The following is a 13,674-nucleotide window of genomic DNA, read 5'->3' as shown; positions in this document are numbered from 1 at the left end:
TACAGCCATAGTAGAGTATCAGTAGGAAATTAACATTGGTATAATACTGCTAACTATACTACAGACCTTACTCAGTTTTTATACTTTTTTAAATTTGCATTCATTTATGTATTTGTGTGTACATGTATAGTTCTGTGCAACTTTATCCCACAAACAGATTTGTGTAACCACCACCATAGTGAAGACACAAACTGTGTTCCATCATCACAAAAGAACTTCTTCATGCCATTTCCCTATGTTTATACACCCCACTACCCCTTGCCCTGGTCCTGTGATGCTTTTAAGAAGATTTTTTTTCAAAGTTTATTTATTCTGAGAGAGAGTGAGAGAGGAGCACAAGATGGAGGGGCAGAGAGAGAGGGAGAGAGATCCCAAGCAGGCCCCGCACTGTCAGTGTGGAGCCAACATGGGGCTGGAACCCATGAACATGAGAATCATGACCTGAGCCCAAACTAAGAGTCAGATGCTTACTGACTGAACTACCCAGGCACCCCAGCTTTTTAAGACAATTTGTAAAAAATATATAATTTAATCCAGCTTTTTGTGTTGTTTTAGGTAGGAAGGAATGTGCCCATCAGCAGTTTCAGAATGTGGTCCCCAGACCAACCAATAGCATCATGATGCTTGAGAGACCTTACAGAAATGCAGATTCTCAGCCTCACTCCAGACCTATTGAATCAGGAAACTCTGGGCATGGGGACTAGTAATTGTTTTTTAATGAGCTCTCAAGATGAAGTTTGATAACTACTGGTGTAAATAGCCTGGTTTGCCAGTTGGGGATCTTTCCTTCATCTTTACTGCTACCTTTTTAGTCTCAGCTCTCATTGTCACCTAAATTGCTTTTTGTCTGCTATCCCCTCATCAATTCTGTTATCCTTATTCATTTTCTGTGTAGCAATGTAAATGATATCCTAAAACATAAATTGGATCATGTTACTACTTAAAACCTACCTGGAGTTTGTCATTGCTGGTAGAATAAAATCAAACTCCTTACCATGACCCACAAGCCCCTAACATGATCATGCCCCTGCTTACCTGCACCTTCATCCATATGATTCTCACCCTTGCTCATTTCACTTCAGTGTAGTAGTCTCTTTTTGGCTCTTCTGATATGCCAGCTCCATTCCATATTTGCCTTTTTCCAACGCTCTTGGTTCCATCTTGTCTTTAAGATCCCAGCTCAGATATCATCTCTCTTGTGAGGCCTTCTCTCTAGTTATTGCCACTCGCTTCACCTACTCCATTTTCTTCAGAAACCTGATTTTTTGTTTTAAGTTTATTTATTTTTCAGAGATAGAGAGTGCATGTTAGCGGGTGAGGGGCAGAGATAGAATCCCAAGCAGGCTCTGTGCTATCAGCACAGAACCCTATGCAGGACTTGATCCCATGCCCTTTAGATCATGATCTGAGCTGAAATCAAGAGGGATGCTTAATGGACCGAGCTACCCAGGAGCTACCCCAGACACTGATTCTTTTTAAAAAAAATTTTTTTTTTAACGTTTATTTATTTTTGAGACAGAGAGAGACAGAGCAATGAACGGGGGAGGGTCAGAGAGAGAGGGAGACACAGAATCTGAAACAGGCTCCAGGCTCTGAGCAGTCAGCACAGAGCCCGACGCGGGGCTCAAACTCACGGACCGTGAGATCGTGACCTGAGCTGAAGTCGGACGCTCAACCGACTGAGCCACCCAGGTGCCCCAGACATCTGATTCTTAAACATAATCCTAGGTTATCTTGTTTCTTTATTTCCACCCCCCTCCCCTGGAGTATACCATGAGAAAGGGACTCTTTTGTTTGTTGATGATTACTCACCACTTAGAATAGTGCCTGGCACATTGTAGATACTCAGGTAAGTTTTGTGTTCTTTTTTTTTTTTTAATTTATTTATTTGAGAGCGAGAGCACGAGTGAGGGAAGAGCAGAGAAAAAATCCCAGGCAGATTCTGCACTGTCAGTGAAGAGCACAACATGGGGCACAATCCCACGAAACCATGAGATATGACCTGAGCTGAAATCAAAGTCAGATGCTTAACCAACTGAGCCACCTAGGCCCCAAATTTTGTGTTCTTTTAATGAGTAAATTAACTTCTTTCCTTTGCTATCCATTCATTGTATGATCATATGGAGTTCTAAAACCTAAGATTTTTAAATTATATTCTCTAGTGATTTTGATCAATACTTTTTCCATTTCCAGAGATTTTGAGATTTTTCTTTATCTTTTATTAAAATAGGACTTTTAGCAAAAGCATACACATTGAAAAAAGTGGCAGAAAAGATTATTGATGTAACTTAATAAACCCCATTTGACACAAGTCAATGTTTTATTAAGCACACTTATAGAAAGTTTTAAAAATTGGACATTTTTTAAGATGATACCAAGAATACTCTCCAGTGACTAAATTATTTTCCTTAACAGGTTATGTCGTTTAAAAAAGAAAGCACAGGCAGAAGCAAATGCCACAGCTATCAGTAATCTGTTTGCCATTTATGGAATATGAAGTACATACTCAGCTAATGAATAAACTAAAACTGAAAGGAATGAATGCTTTATTTGGACTGAGAATTCAGATCACAGTGGGTGAAAATATGTTGATGGGCTTAGCGGTAAGTTTAGAAGTTTTGATTTTGTTTCGTAATTTCTATAGTTGTAGTAGAATCTGTTTTGTGCAATTCTAAGTCTTTTTAAATTTTTTTTTTTTTCAACGTTTATTTATTTTGGGACAGAGAGAGACAGAGCATGAATGGGGGAGGGGCAGAGAGAGAGGGAGACACAGAATCGGAAACAGGCTCCAGGCTCTGAGCCATCAGCCCAGAGCCTGACGCGGGCTCGAACTCGCGGACCGCGAGATCGTGACCTGGCTGAAGTCGGACGCTTAACCGACTGCGCCACCCAGGCGCCCCAATTCTAAGTCTTTTAAAAAGACTTATCTAGAGAAATGGGCAATAAGACCTTTAAGGGTTGGGGACATTATAAGAAGTGAAAAATCTTGTGATAAGGTTTAAATATATTATTTTTACCTTTATTTATGAATATTATTTAAAATTAAATTAATAAAATTATGAGGTAAAATTTATTTATTATTGTATTTTTCTATTCTGACCATAATGTCAATAGTCAAGTTTCTAAAAATTATCATGTGTGGCTTGTTTAGTTAAGTTGGTTGTCACTGTTCTGGACTTTATTATTTTTTGTGCAAAATATGTTATTTTTTTATGCTAAATATTAGCATTGCTAACAGGGTTTCTTCTCTGCACTGTTAACATTTGGGACTGGAAGACTCTTGGTTGTAGGGGGCTGTCTTGTTCATTTTAGGGTGCTCAGCAGCCTTTCTGGCCTCTACTCACTAGTTGCTAATAGCTTCCCTTCAGTGTGACAACCAGAAATGTTTCCAGACATTACCAGATGTCCTTTAGGGGACAAAATCACTTCTGAGGGGGAGGACCACAATCTTTAGTTGTATGGAGAAAATAAAGCAATACATATGAAACACTGCTTACTGCTTGCTTACTGCTGGACAGAGAATAAAGTTTCATACCGAATGTGCACCTGCGGTCAGCAGTAGAATATGCAATAAAAAATGTGTTTCTTAAGTGCTAATAAATTGTGAGGTGGTGGAAAGCTCTTTATCTCAGCTTTATGTTCACCTAGGCTTCTTACAAAGTGTGTTCTGACTAGAAAGTTGTCTGTGGGGAAAGTAAGAGTTGTCTTTATAAGTAGTCTGAGACCCAGAGAACTGGGTGCCTGCAAAATATATATTGATCAGATAGAAACTGATTAACAGTATTTATAGAAGTCCTGTTATACTTTAGACACTTTGCTAGCTAGAATGTTTGTGATACTGGCACTTTTCAAATTGGAATTCTCTGCCATCTTTCTGACATGCATAAACATTTTAAGAAATTTATAGAACTTGTGTTTTTTCTCAGTATGCACTTGCAGATAAAATGCTAACTTATTTCCTGTTCATACATTTACAAATATGTAAATTTTTGTATGTAGGGGATAATTGTGCAATGATGATAAACTAATCAGGTAATCATGATTTTTGACAAGAGAAATTTATAATGATTAATGAAAGTAATCTGATTTATATTAAAATATTTGAGATCTAGATCAACTTGGGAAAAAAGTGTTCATTATAATTCATTTGTCTAAAAACTCACATGCTTAGCAATTACAAATGTATAATTTGGCCTGAACACAATACTAGTTATTGGTGGGTATCTGTGGGAATTAAGCTTGATTTAGATTCAAAGATTTAAAAACACTGTGCCAACCGTATCAAACACTTCTGATAGTTGTGCCCCAGGAAACTAGCTTGTGGTGCTGGTGTAATTTTCAGCGCTTGCCTGAAATCTTTCTTTCTTGCCAATCTTTTCCTTCTTGACCACTGGTGACACTCATTATAACTGTTTGAGATTTTGATCTTTGTGTTGTGGTTTAGCCTGTGCATTTAAATCTCAAGGTCCCAAGAGTAGCTTCCTTGATAGTTGATCTCTGATGGACTCTCTGATGATGTCTGATGCCTGCTGGGTTTCTGGCACTGTGGTACCCGAGAAGGAATGCAATATTATCTTCATAAGAGGAGAAAACGGATGCTATGGTAGATTGAGACTTGTCCAAAGTGATATGGTTGCATGTACTGGAACCGGATTTCAAATGCAGGCCTGTCTTATTCCAGAGTCTGTTCTCAACCACTCTGAACTGTTGTCTCATTCGCGAGCACAGTTAAGAATGTGCTAGAGATAGTGTGCTAGGGCTTCCTGTGGCAGGATGAACATCAGAGACTGGGTCATAGACATAGTCATGGACACTAATGAGCAAAATAGGAGAGAGAGCTTCTGAGGATCAGTCTCATCTACTGCACAGACATCATCATAGAGTATCATACCGTTTTTAGGATGGACTTTCACAAAATTGGCAATTGATTAAAAAGAATAATGCACACAGTTTAAAATGCACAAATATCCAGACTTAAGAGAAATGTCTTCTCTTGTCTGCATTCCACTCCTTCAGTGTTAACAATTTGACGTTTATACTTACATATTTTTGCTTTGCTTATATAAGCATATTTAACTGTAAATGCACATAGGTGTGTATGTGTGTGTGTGTGTATGTGTACATATCATGTTTTGTATTTCCCCTAGTAGTTTTCTAGTACTGATGGCATGTAGTATTGTTACAGGGTCAGGAATTAATATTCAATTAAATATTTAAAAGAAATCTGTATTAAGTAAAATTTTCTTTCTTGGTAATTATGGAGGTAGGGTGGTATCATGAAAAGTTCTTGGGGTTTAGAGTGAGAAATATATTCACATCTCTTCTCCAAATTTATTGATAGTGTTATCTTGAGTATGTTTCCTATCCTTTCTGAAGTTCAGTTTCTTCTTTGCTTTACAAAAGTTTCCCTTTTATTTTTGCCACTTTAAAGGTAAATTATTTACTCACTTATGAAAAAAATTTATTTTTAACAATTTTTAATCTTTTTTTCTAAACTGGTTTTTCAATGCAACTTATTTTTTACAATCATAAAGTAAAAATTTTAAAGTGCAGTGAAAAGTAAATCCTTCTTTCACTGCTGTCCCCACCTACCCAGGTTTCACACCAAAAGCAACCAATTCCTGTTGCCAGTTATGTTTCTGTGCTCTTTCAACATGTCCAAATGCATGCATTGATGCTAATGATCTTTTTGCCAGTAAGGCAAAGGCAACTTTCCTAATTTAAGGGACTGTTATTCTTTAGACATTTTTTCTTATTATTTCTCCATTATTTTTACAAGTCGGCCACAGGTGTGTATTTAGCTGCTTTACCAACGCCCGGTGGTATTCAGATTGCTGGGAAGACTCCTAATGATGGCTCCTACGAACAGCACATATCTCATATGCAAAAGAAGATAAATGACACAATTGCTAAGAATAAAGAATTATATGAAATTAATCCTCCGGTAAGTAAAATAAATTTACATTGTGAATAAGTTCTTGTTTAGGAGTTAATATATTTTGTGAGTTGTCTTATTTTGGACATATTTTTTTTTTTTTTCACTGTTGAATTTCGCTCTCCTCAATACTCATTCTTTTCACCTCCTTTTGCATTCATGCTCAAATGTCTCCTTTTAGGGAGATGACTCTGCCTGATTTAAAAATTATACTCTCCCATCAATTTTTGATACTCCCTAACCCCCTTCTGTGTTTTACTGTTTTTTATTTCTTTTATCTCTGTGTGTGTATGTATAAACACAAAGAAGTAGGTTTTTGATTCTATTAATTGCTTGTTACTCCTAGTAAAATGAGGCCCCCTCGGGGCTGTATTCCTGAGGCCCAGACAGTTCCTCCTAGTAGCCTCTTGATAAATATTGCTGAACAGTTAAATAAATGGTTTAAATATTCATTTTTAGTGAAAAGAAAGATTGCTTATCTATGATAAAAATGTGAAAGATACACCATTTTTCACTTTTTGCTTCTTTTTGAGAATTTTCCTACCAGTCACTTCTGTAATCAGTCTTTTATACCAGGTTTGCAGTAGGTTTCACAGGGCCTCCTTCTCTGAGGATGCCTTACAGCCAGGGTCTGAATTGAAAGAAAGAAGTGTTTGAGTTAGAATGAATCTGTTTGTCTTTACGAGTCTCTGATAATGAAATACTTCTGCAAAAGGAAAGTATTTAGATAACAACATTATTATTGTGGTTTTTATTATTTGATTTTATACACACTATCAAATTTTGGTTGGTTGTCTGGGGCAGTGATCTGTATTGTAGCTTCCGACTTACAGCTTTCTAGCAAAGTTGTTAAGCTGGGAAGAATTTTAAAGGTATGACCTACAACTAGCTACACTGCTAAGTGTGGTAGACACTGGTCGCATGTCGCTGTTGAGCACTTAGTGTGTGTAGTCTGAATTGAGATGTGCTGTGAGTATAAAATACACATTGGATTTTGAAGACTTACTATGAAAAAGAATGTAAATTATCTCATGAGTGTTTTGTATATTGATAGTATGTTGAAAATGTAATCTTTTGGATATAGTGAACTAAGTACAATATTTATTAAAATTTATTTTATTTCCTTTTTATTACCTGTGACTTGCTTTATATTTCTGTTGAGCAGTGCTAATGTAGAGCTTCTTTAAATTCACTGAGAAAATTCGTGTGTTAGTATATTAATACTTACATAGCCTCTATAAAAGCTTTCTGCACAACACTTTACTGCTTGTTTGCAGTACATTATTTTTTTTTATAATTATGCTTTGATATTTGAACATTTTCTAAGAGTGTTTATGCCTATTGGGGAGAATGATTTGCAGAGCTTTATGTTAGGGCTCCGTGATATAAGCTGAATTCTTTTGCTTAACGGTATTTATCAACTAAGTACTTCCATGCTGACCTCTCACAGAAAGAATTGACCCCTCCTCCTTTATATTCTTCTTGTACTTGTATGTGCTTCTGTCATAGGGCCTGTTACATATTATTGCACTTACTTTTTACATGTCTTTCTTTAATAATGTGAGCCTTTTAAAGTCAGAGACATATTTAGAAAATGTGAATTAACTCACTTCATCTATTCAATAAATATTTATTGAACTTCTGTTTTAGAAGTACATTTTAGAGGGAATAAATCTGTTATGATTCTTAAAATTTCAGCTTATACAGATTTCATGTGTTGAAAAGGACCATATTTCACAAAAGACTACTTAATGGATTTTCTAATATGTCTCTCCTATTTCAGATAGTGAATGAATACCTTACAGTCTTGCAGCATAACCTCTCGGAATTTGACGAAGTCAGTGTAGTAGGCCACTACTCACTTATATTACAATTTTGTCTTTTCAGTTTCTAAGACAATGTATGCCCACACTGAAAATGTGAATCAGTGTGTTTCTTCTCTTATGAAGGTAGCTCCTGCTGCAGTGAATACGCTTTTTTTTCCCTCAATATTGAAAAATCTTTCTATTGCAGGGGTGTAGTACCACTTAAAATGGAGAAAATTCAGTCAACTAAAAGTGTCAAAATACCATAGGTACCTGTGGTGGAACCTCATTACAAATTTAAGATACATTAAATACCAGATAGTTGCTTTTATTAGGTCCAGGACATAGTGAGCAGAGGCATAACCAAATTTTAAACTACTAAAAACATTACAAAGAGAAGAACATTGTACTCAGAGCAAAAGAACTGATCTAGATAGGTTCATCGCTTAAACTAGTTTTCAAACCTGGGCAAACTGCTTTACCTCTGAACTGCAACTCTTTCTCATTGTGTGGTCATTATAATAGGAACCCTGTCAAATTTATACAGGGCAAGTTAATTTGGGGTACAAATAAGAGATATGAATGTGAAATTACTCTATAGGTAGCTATTATGAAAGTGTGGTGGTAGTCTTATGTAAGGTGTGTGCTAACAATGAGCATTTAAAGCTGTAATTTTGAAAAAAAATTTTCTTATATTCCTTGTTTTTTAAAAAACATAGCTCTGTTATGCCAGCAATAGGCTAAGCCTTTTCTATTTGTGCTCATATTCACACTCTCTTGATAGTCCTTATAGCCAACAGATATTTAGAACCTCTGGTTACCTCTGATCTTTGGCTATACAGTAGGTGAGAGCTTGCAAACCCATATAGGATTGCACCATACACTGACCTCAAAAAAGATTGTTGTTGTAGCTACCAGTTTGTTTAGCTTAACAAGTTGTACAGCAAATCCCTGCATAATATTATGTATTATGTCTGCACACACATACACACATTTATCATATTCCTCATTTTATTATGTGACACTTTGAAAAATTACCACTGGATAAGAAAAGATATAAAAGGTTAGAATTCATCTGGAGAACTACATTTTTAATGATTTCTGGACTGTTCAGTCTTTTAAATATTGGGTAGAAAATACCACATGAACTGGATGGGCTGCCGATTCCCTACTTGTTGTGGTGTCCTCTCTATACACTAGATGTCAGTGTTGCCCTGCTATGTCCATGACAGTCGTGTATGGTTATGGATTAGTGTATCAAGGCTACTAGTGATAAAAGGAAATATCCATGTACTCTCTAAAAGGTTAATTAGTCATAAAAGTTATAATTAAATATAGAGTGTGAATATATTTTACAGATTTTTTTCTCCACAGATATTTATCTATTAATATAAAAATTTAAAACCAAACTGAAGTGTACAAATACCAAATCATTATGCTGTATACCTGAAGTCAATATAATGTTATATTTCTATTATACTTAAGTAAAAAGAAAGAAGTAAAAGACTACAGTTTACAAAATAACCCCAGAGATGAAAAAGACAGTCTTATGTGATATAAAGCAATTATATTTCTTTCAGGAGATATCCGAAGAGATTATAGGGTCACCCATCCCGGAACCTAGACAGCGCTCAAGACTTTTAAGATCTCAGTCAGAAAGCTCTGATGAAGTTACAGAATTGGACCTTTCACATGGGAAAAAAGATGCTTTTGTTTTGGAGGTATTACTGCATTAAATTAATTAAGGTTTTTGGAAGATGAGGTGTACACTTTTTACAATCGGATCCTAAATTGATGTGATTTTGTATTATTACAACTGCTATAAATCCATTTAAAAATGTTATTACAGAAATGACCATTGACTTGAAAATATCAGAACTTGGTAATGTATTTTTTGTTCAACACCAGATACAATAATGCAGGTGATTCTGGAAAAATTAATGGATGGGTTAAAATAAAATGATGCTAAAATTTAAAATAGTAATGATAGATATTGGAGCTATTTTTGCAAACTTGAATGAATTTAAATAAGAAATTAAAATGCTGTTCTTTCACTTACTATAATTATTATCTACTTGCTTCATGTGTTATGTTATTATAATTGTATCCTTTTTACATGTAATATGATAAGTACTGTGAATTCTGAGTGTAGTGTTTTCTTACTGAATTCAGAAGGTATAATTGAACTTTGGTTATGAAAATACACTCAGAACTTTCCTGGAGGATAAATGTGACACAGAAGATATGTGGGGCTTTCTCCCTCGCAAATCTGTTCTCTCTGCCCTCCTCTGTAAATGGTTAGCTTTGAAGGATGGTCTTCCTTTGATATTGAAAGAAAGGAAAATAAATGAGGATACACAGAAATGTTCTAGAAAGGTGCCAGTTGAGAGAAAAAATCAGATGCCTTTATTTTAGTAAAGCAGGAAGCTGATGGTAGATTGTGTTGGGATGAGTTTGGAAGTTTGAAGAATCCAGAACAATGCCCATGAATGTGATCAGGATGTCAGCCATGGAAGATGCACAAGCCTGAACTAAGGCGAGGGTGTTAATTTGTAGAAAACTCAAACTGTATGGATGTGTGCCTGTTTCTCATATTTTTCTACAGTCTGAGAATGAAAAAAAAAATGGAGGTTGGTGAAAGAATATGTCAGGCTAAGGAGGTAAAAGGTTCCAGGGTACTGTTTGGAGTAGTGTCGCTCCAGGTGTGCTGTGACTACCTATAGCATCAGCACCATCTGGGATCTTAGAAGAAATGCAAGTTCTGGAGGCCCACTTCAGAACTGGTAAATGAAAATTTCAAGGTAGGGCCCAAGAATCTTATTCTTCAGGTGATTCTTAGCATTACCTGAAGTTTGATCTGGAGCATTTATTGATCTTTCTGGTCTTGGATCCTGGCTAAGTAGAGAACAAAAGTGCTTTAGATCTGTGCAGAACTGAGAACAAGGTGCAGATTCATGAAGTAAGAGAAGGAACAGACAGGACACTGTAGTTGGATCTGGGGTGGAATGTTTTGGGGAATAGCGAGTTGAGGTATGGCTATGACAGTGGGTCTCTAAAGTAAAGTTTAGGGACGCCTGGGTGGCGCAGTCGGTTAAGCATCTGACTTCAGCCAGGTCACGATCTCGCGGTCCGTGAGGTCGAGCCCCGCGTCAGGCTCTGGGCTGATGGCTCAGAGCTTGGAGCCTGTTTCCGATTCTGTGTCTCCCTCTCTCTCTGCCCCTCCCCCGTTCATGCTCTGTCTCTCTCTGTCCCAAAAAAATAAATAAACGTTGAAAAAAAAATTTTAAAGTAAAGTTTAAAAATGGTTCTTGAAGTTTCAAGGATGATGTGAGGGGACAATTGAAGTGTGTGAGAGTCAGACTCCCAACGTGCAGATGAATGTCAGTCTTGGTTTAGCTGGATATTTTCACTATTAATTATTCACAATGAAATATTGTGATATAAGAGAAATGGGGTTTGGAGTTATTTTTTTAGATGTGCCTTTAAATTTATCCCTATGTAAGTCAATGTTATTTATTTATTTATTTATTAAATTTTATCCCTATATAATTCAGTTTTATTTTTTTTATCCCTATATAGTTCAATTTTAAAGCAGTTTTGTATTTAAGGTGAAAGACCCTGTTTTTTTGAAATTGTTCTTTATTAGCTAATAAAAATAGAAATAATAATTGCTTATGTATCTTTCTAAGCTTTTTGAAACATGCCTCATAAAGGCTTAATAGAAGGCTGTCTTTTTCTTAATTGAATATACTTTATAAAGTGAAATATTTTTTTAGAAGTATTTATAATAATTACTGTGGAGAAATTTACAGATATCAGAACTTTCTTTTTCAAGTTTTGTATTTTAACTTAGGAAAAAATAGCTCCACTTTTCCTTGATTCTTATATTTTCTATTTAGTAAGTAATAAAAACAATGATTTTTTTTTCTTTTTTTTAAAGTTTGAAATTACTATGTATTTATACTTACATAATGGTTCTAATCTTTATTTTCAGATTGATGACACAGATGCTATGGAAGATGTACATTCTCTGCTTACTGATGTTCCTCCCCCTTCAGGTGAGTGGAAGAAACTTTACTTTTGAGGTGAGACTAGTTTTACGTATCAGTATTTTAGTTCATAATTATTACAGTAGTAACGTTATTTTAAAGGTTTTATCAGTGTCACATCCTATCATGTGCTTTGCTTCTCCAAGGCTAAAAACATACTTTAAAAATATTTATGTTAGAACTTAGGTGAACTAAGGGGGCACCTGGCTAGCTCAGTCAGTAGAGCATGTGACTCTTTTTTTATTAAAAAAATTGTTTTTTTCATTTTGGAGAAAGAGAGCAAGAGTGGGAGAGAGACAGAGAGAGAGAGAGAGAGAGAGAGAGAGAGAAGGAGAGGGAGAAATTCCTAAGGAGGTTACATGCTCAGTGTGGAGCCCCAGAGCTTGACGTGAGGCTCGATCTCATGACTCTCAGATCGTGACCTGATCCGAAATCAAGAATCTGACACTCAGCCGACTGAGCCACCCAGGCACGTGGAGCATGTGACTCTTGATACTGGTTTTAAGTTCGAGCCCCCTACTGGGTGTAGAAATTACTTAAAAATAAAATCTTAAAAAGAAAGAACCACAAAAATTTAGGTGAACTGATTTTTAATCCTTTTATGGTCATACATTAAAAAAAAAAAGAAACCAAACTGATAATTTATTGAGATGGTCTAAAGTCTACTGAAGGTATAGTATTTTAGAAAAAAGAATAAATGGATCTTATAGTTAGAATTCCATGTGATAATTGAAAAATGTTACTCTTTAACATAAAAATAGATGAAGCATTATCATATAGTTTAACTATGATTTATTTCAACAGGCTTTTATAGTTGTAATACAGAAATTATGCCTGGTATAAACAATTGGACATCAGAAATACAGGTAAACCTTTCCCTTTCACAATTTTAAACAAATACAATGTATGTGATTTTAGCAAGTTCCTTCTTAATATATGCTTTTTCTTTGACCTCCTTATTGCAATTAAAATGTTAGCCTTTCTTTTTTTTTTTTTTTTGGATTAGCCCTTTTCATACTACATTATTTATTATTCATTATTTGGCAGTTTTATCAACTGTTACACTATTTAGTTAAAAATATTAAATGACATGCTATTATATCTCCCCATATTTAGATGTTCACATCAGTAAGAGTAATCCGATTAAGCAGCCTTAACCTGACTAATCAAGCCCTTAATAAGAACTTTAATGATCTCTGTGAAAATTTGCTCAAGGTATGAATCTTTTGACTAACTATATTTTAGTTAAAACTCCTAAGAATTATGAAATTAAAAAAGGAAAGTGTATGTGTTGTCTGGAATATCTTACACAGTTGTGGGCCAAATTATTTTCATTTACATACTAGTTTAATCTTAACTCTGTCATCTGGTAAAATGCTAAAGTTGTCCTCTCCATCTTAATATGCTACACTGTTGATGACATATATTTTAAGTTGTTTCATAGTTTTAAGCTTCATATGAATCTATTGTGTATACATAAATTTTAAAAAAGCCTTTTTTCCTATATTACTTTTTATGACTTATTGGTTATTATGATTAAATCTTATTGTCTGCTTAAATATTTAAAATAATATTCTTAATGTAAGAATACACAAAACAAGTGGACCAGCTTTGTTTTACTCTTTTAAATGTCCCTTTTGCCATAATGCAGTGTGTGGTGAAAAATCAGTTTTTAAAAATGTTTTAATCAAAAGAAATGATATTACTAATATTTCCTATTGTGTAGAGCCTGTATTTTAAACTACGGTCTATGATCCCCTGCTGCCTTTGCCATGTAAATTTTACAGTATCTCTGCCTGAAGATGAATTAATACAGGTAATTAAGATTCAAATTATTATTATTTTTTTTTAATGTTTAATTATTTAGTTTAAGAAAGAGAGTACA

At 35.0% G+C, this 13,674-nt stretch overlaps 1 protein-coding gene across 1 annotated transcript in view; it reads left to right on the top strand.

The window, feature by feature from the left end:
• The window catches only part of C2CD5 (C2 calcium dependent domain containing 5), a 100,317-nt gene that overhangs the window by 67,626 nt on the left and 19,017 nt on the right, over positions 1-13,674 (top strand). Inside the window, 8 exon segments of the mRNA XM_030321929.1 lie at positions 2,416-2,476; positions 2,478-2,603; positions 5,780-5,944; positions 9,321-9,461; positions 11,735-11,798; positions 12,594-12,655; positions 12,906-13,004; positions 13,516-13,605. Coding sequence (XP_030177789.1) covers positions 2,416-2,476; positions 2,478-2,603; positions 5,780-5,944; positions 9,321-9,461; positions 11,735-11,798; positions 12,594-12,655; positions 12,906-13,004; positions 13,516-13,605 — 808 coding nt within the window.

Source organism: Lynx canadensis, chromosome B4 (genome assembly GCF_007474595.2).
Source record: "Lynx canadensis isolate LIC74 chromosome B4, mLynCan4.pri.v2, whole genome shotgun sequence".
NCBI lineage: Eukaryota > Metazoa > Chordata > Mammalia > Carnivora > Felidae > Lynx > Lynx canadensis.
The sequence above is the reverse complement of the archived record's forward strand: the minus strand, read 5'-3'. Positions and strand labels throughout refer to the sequence as shown.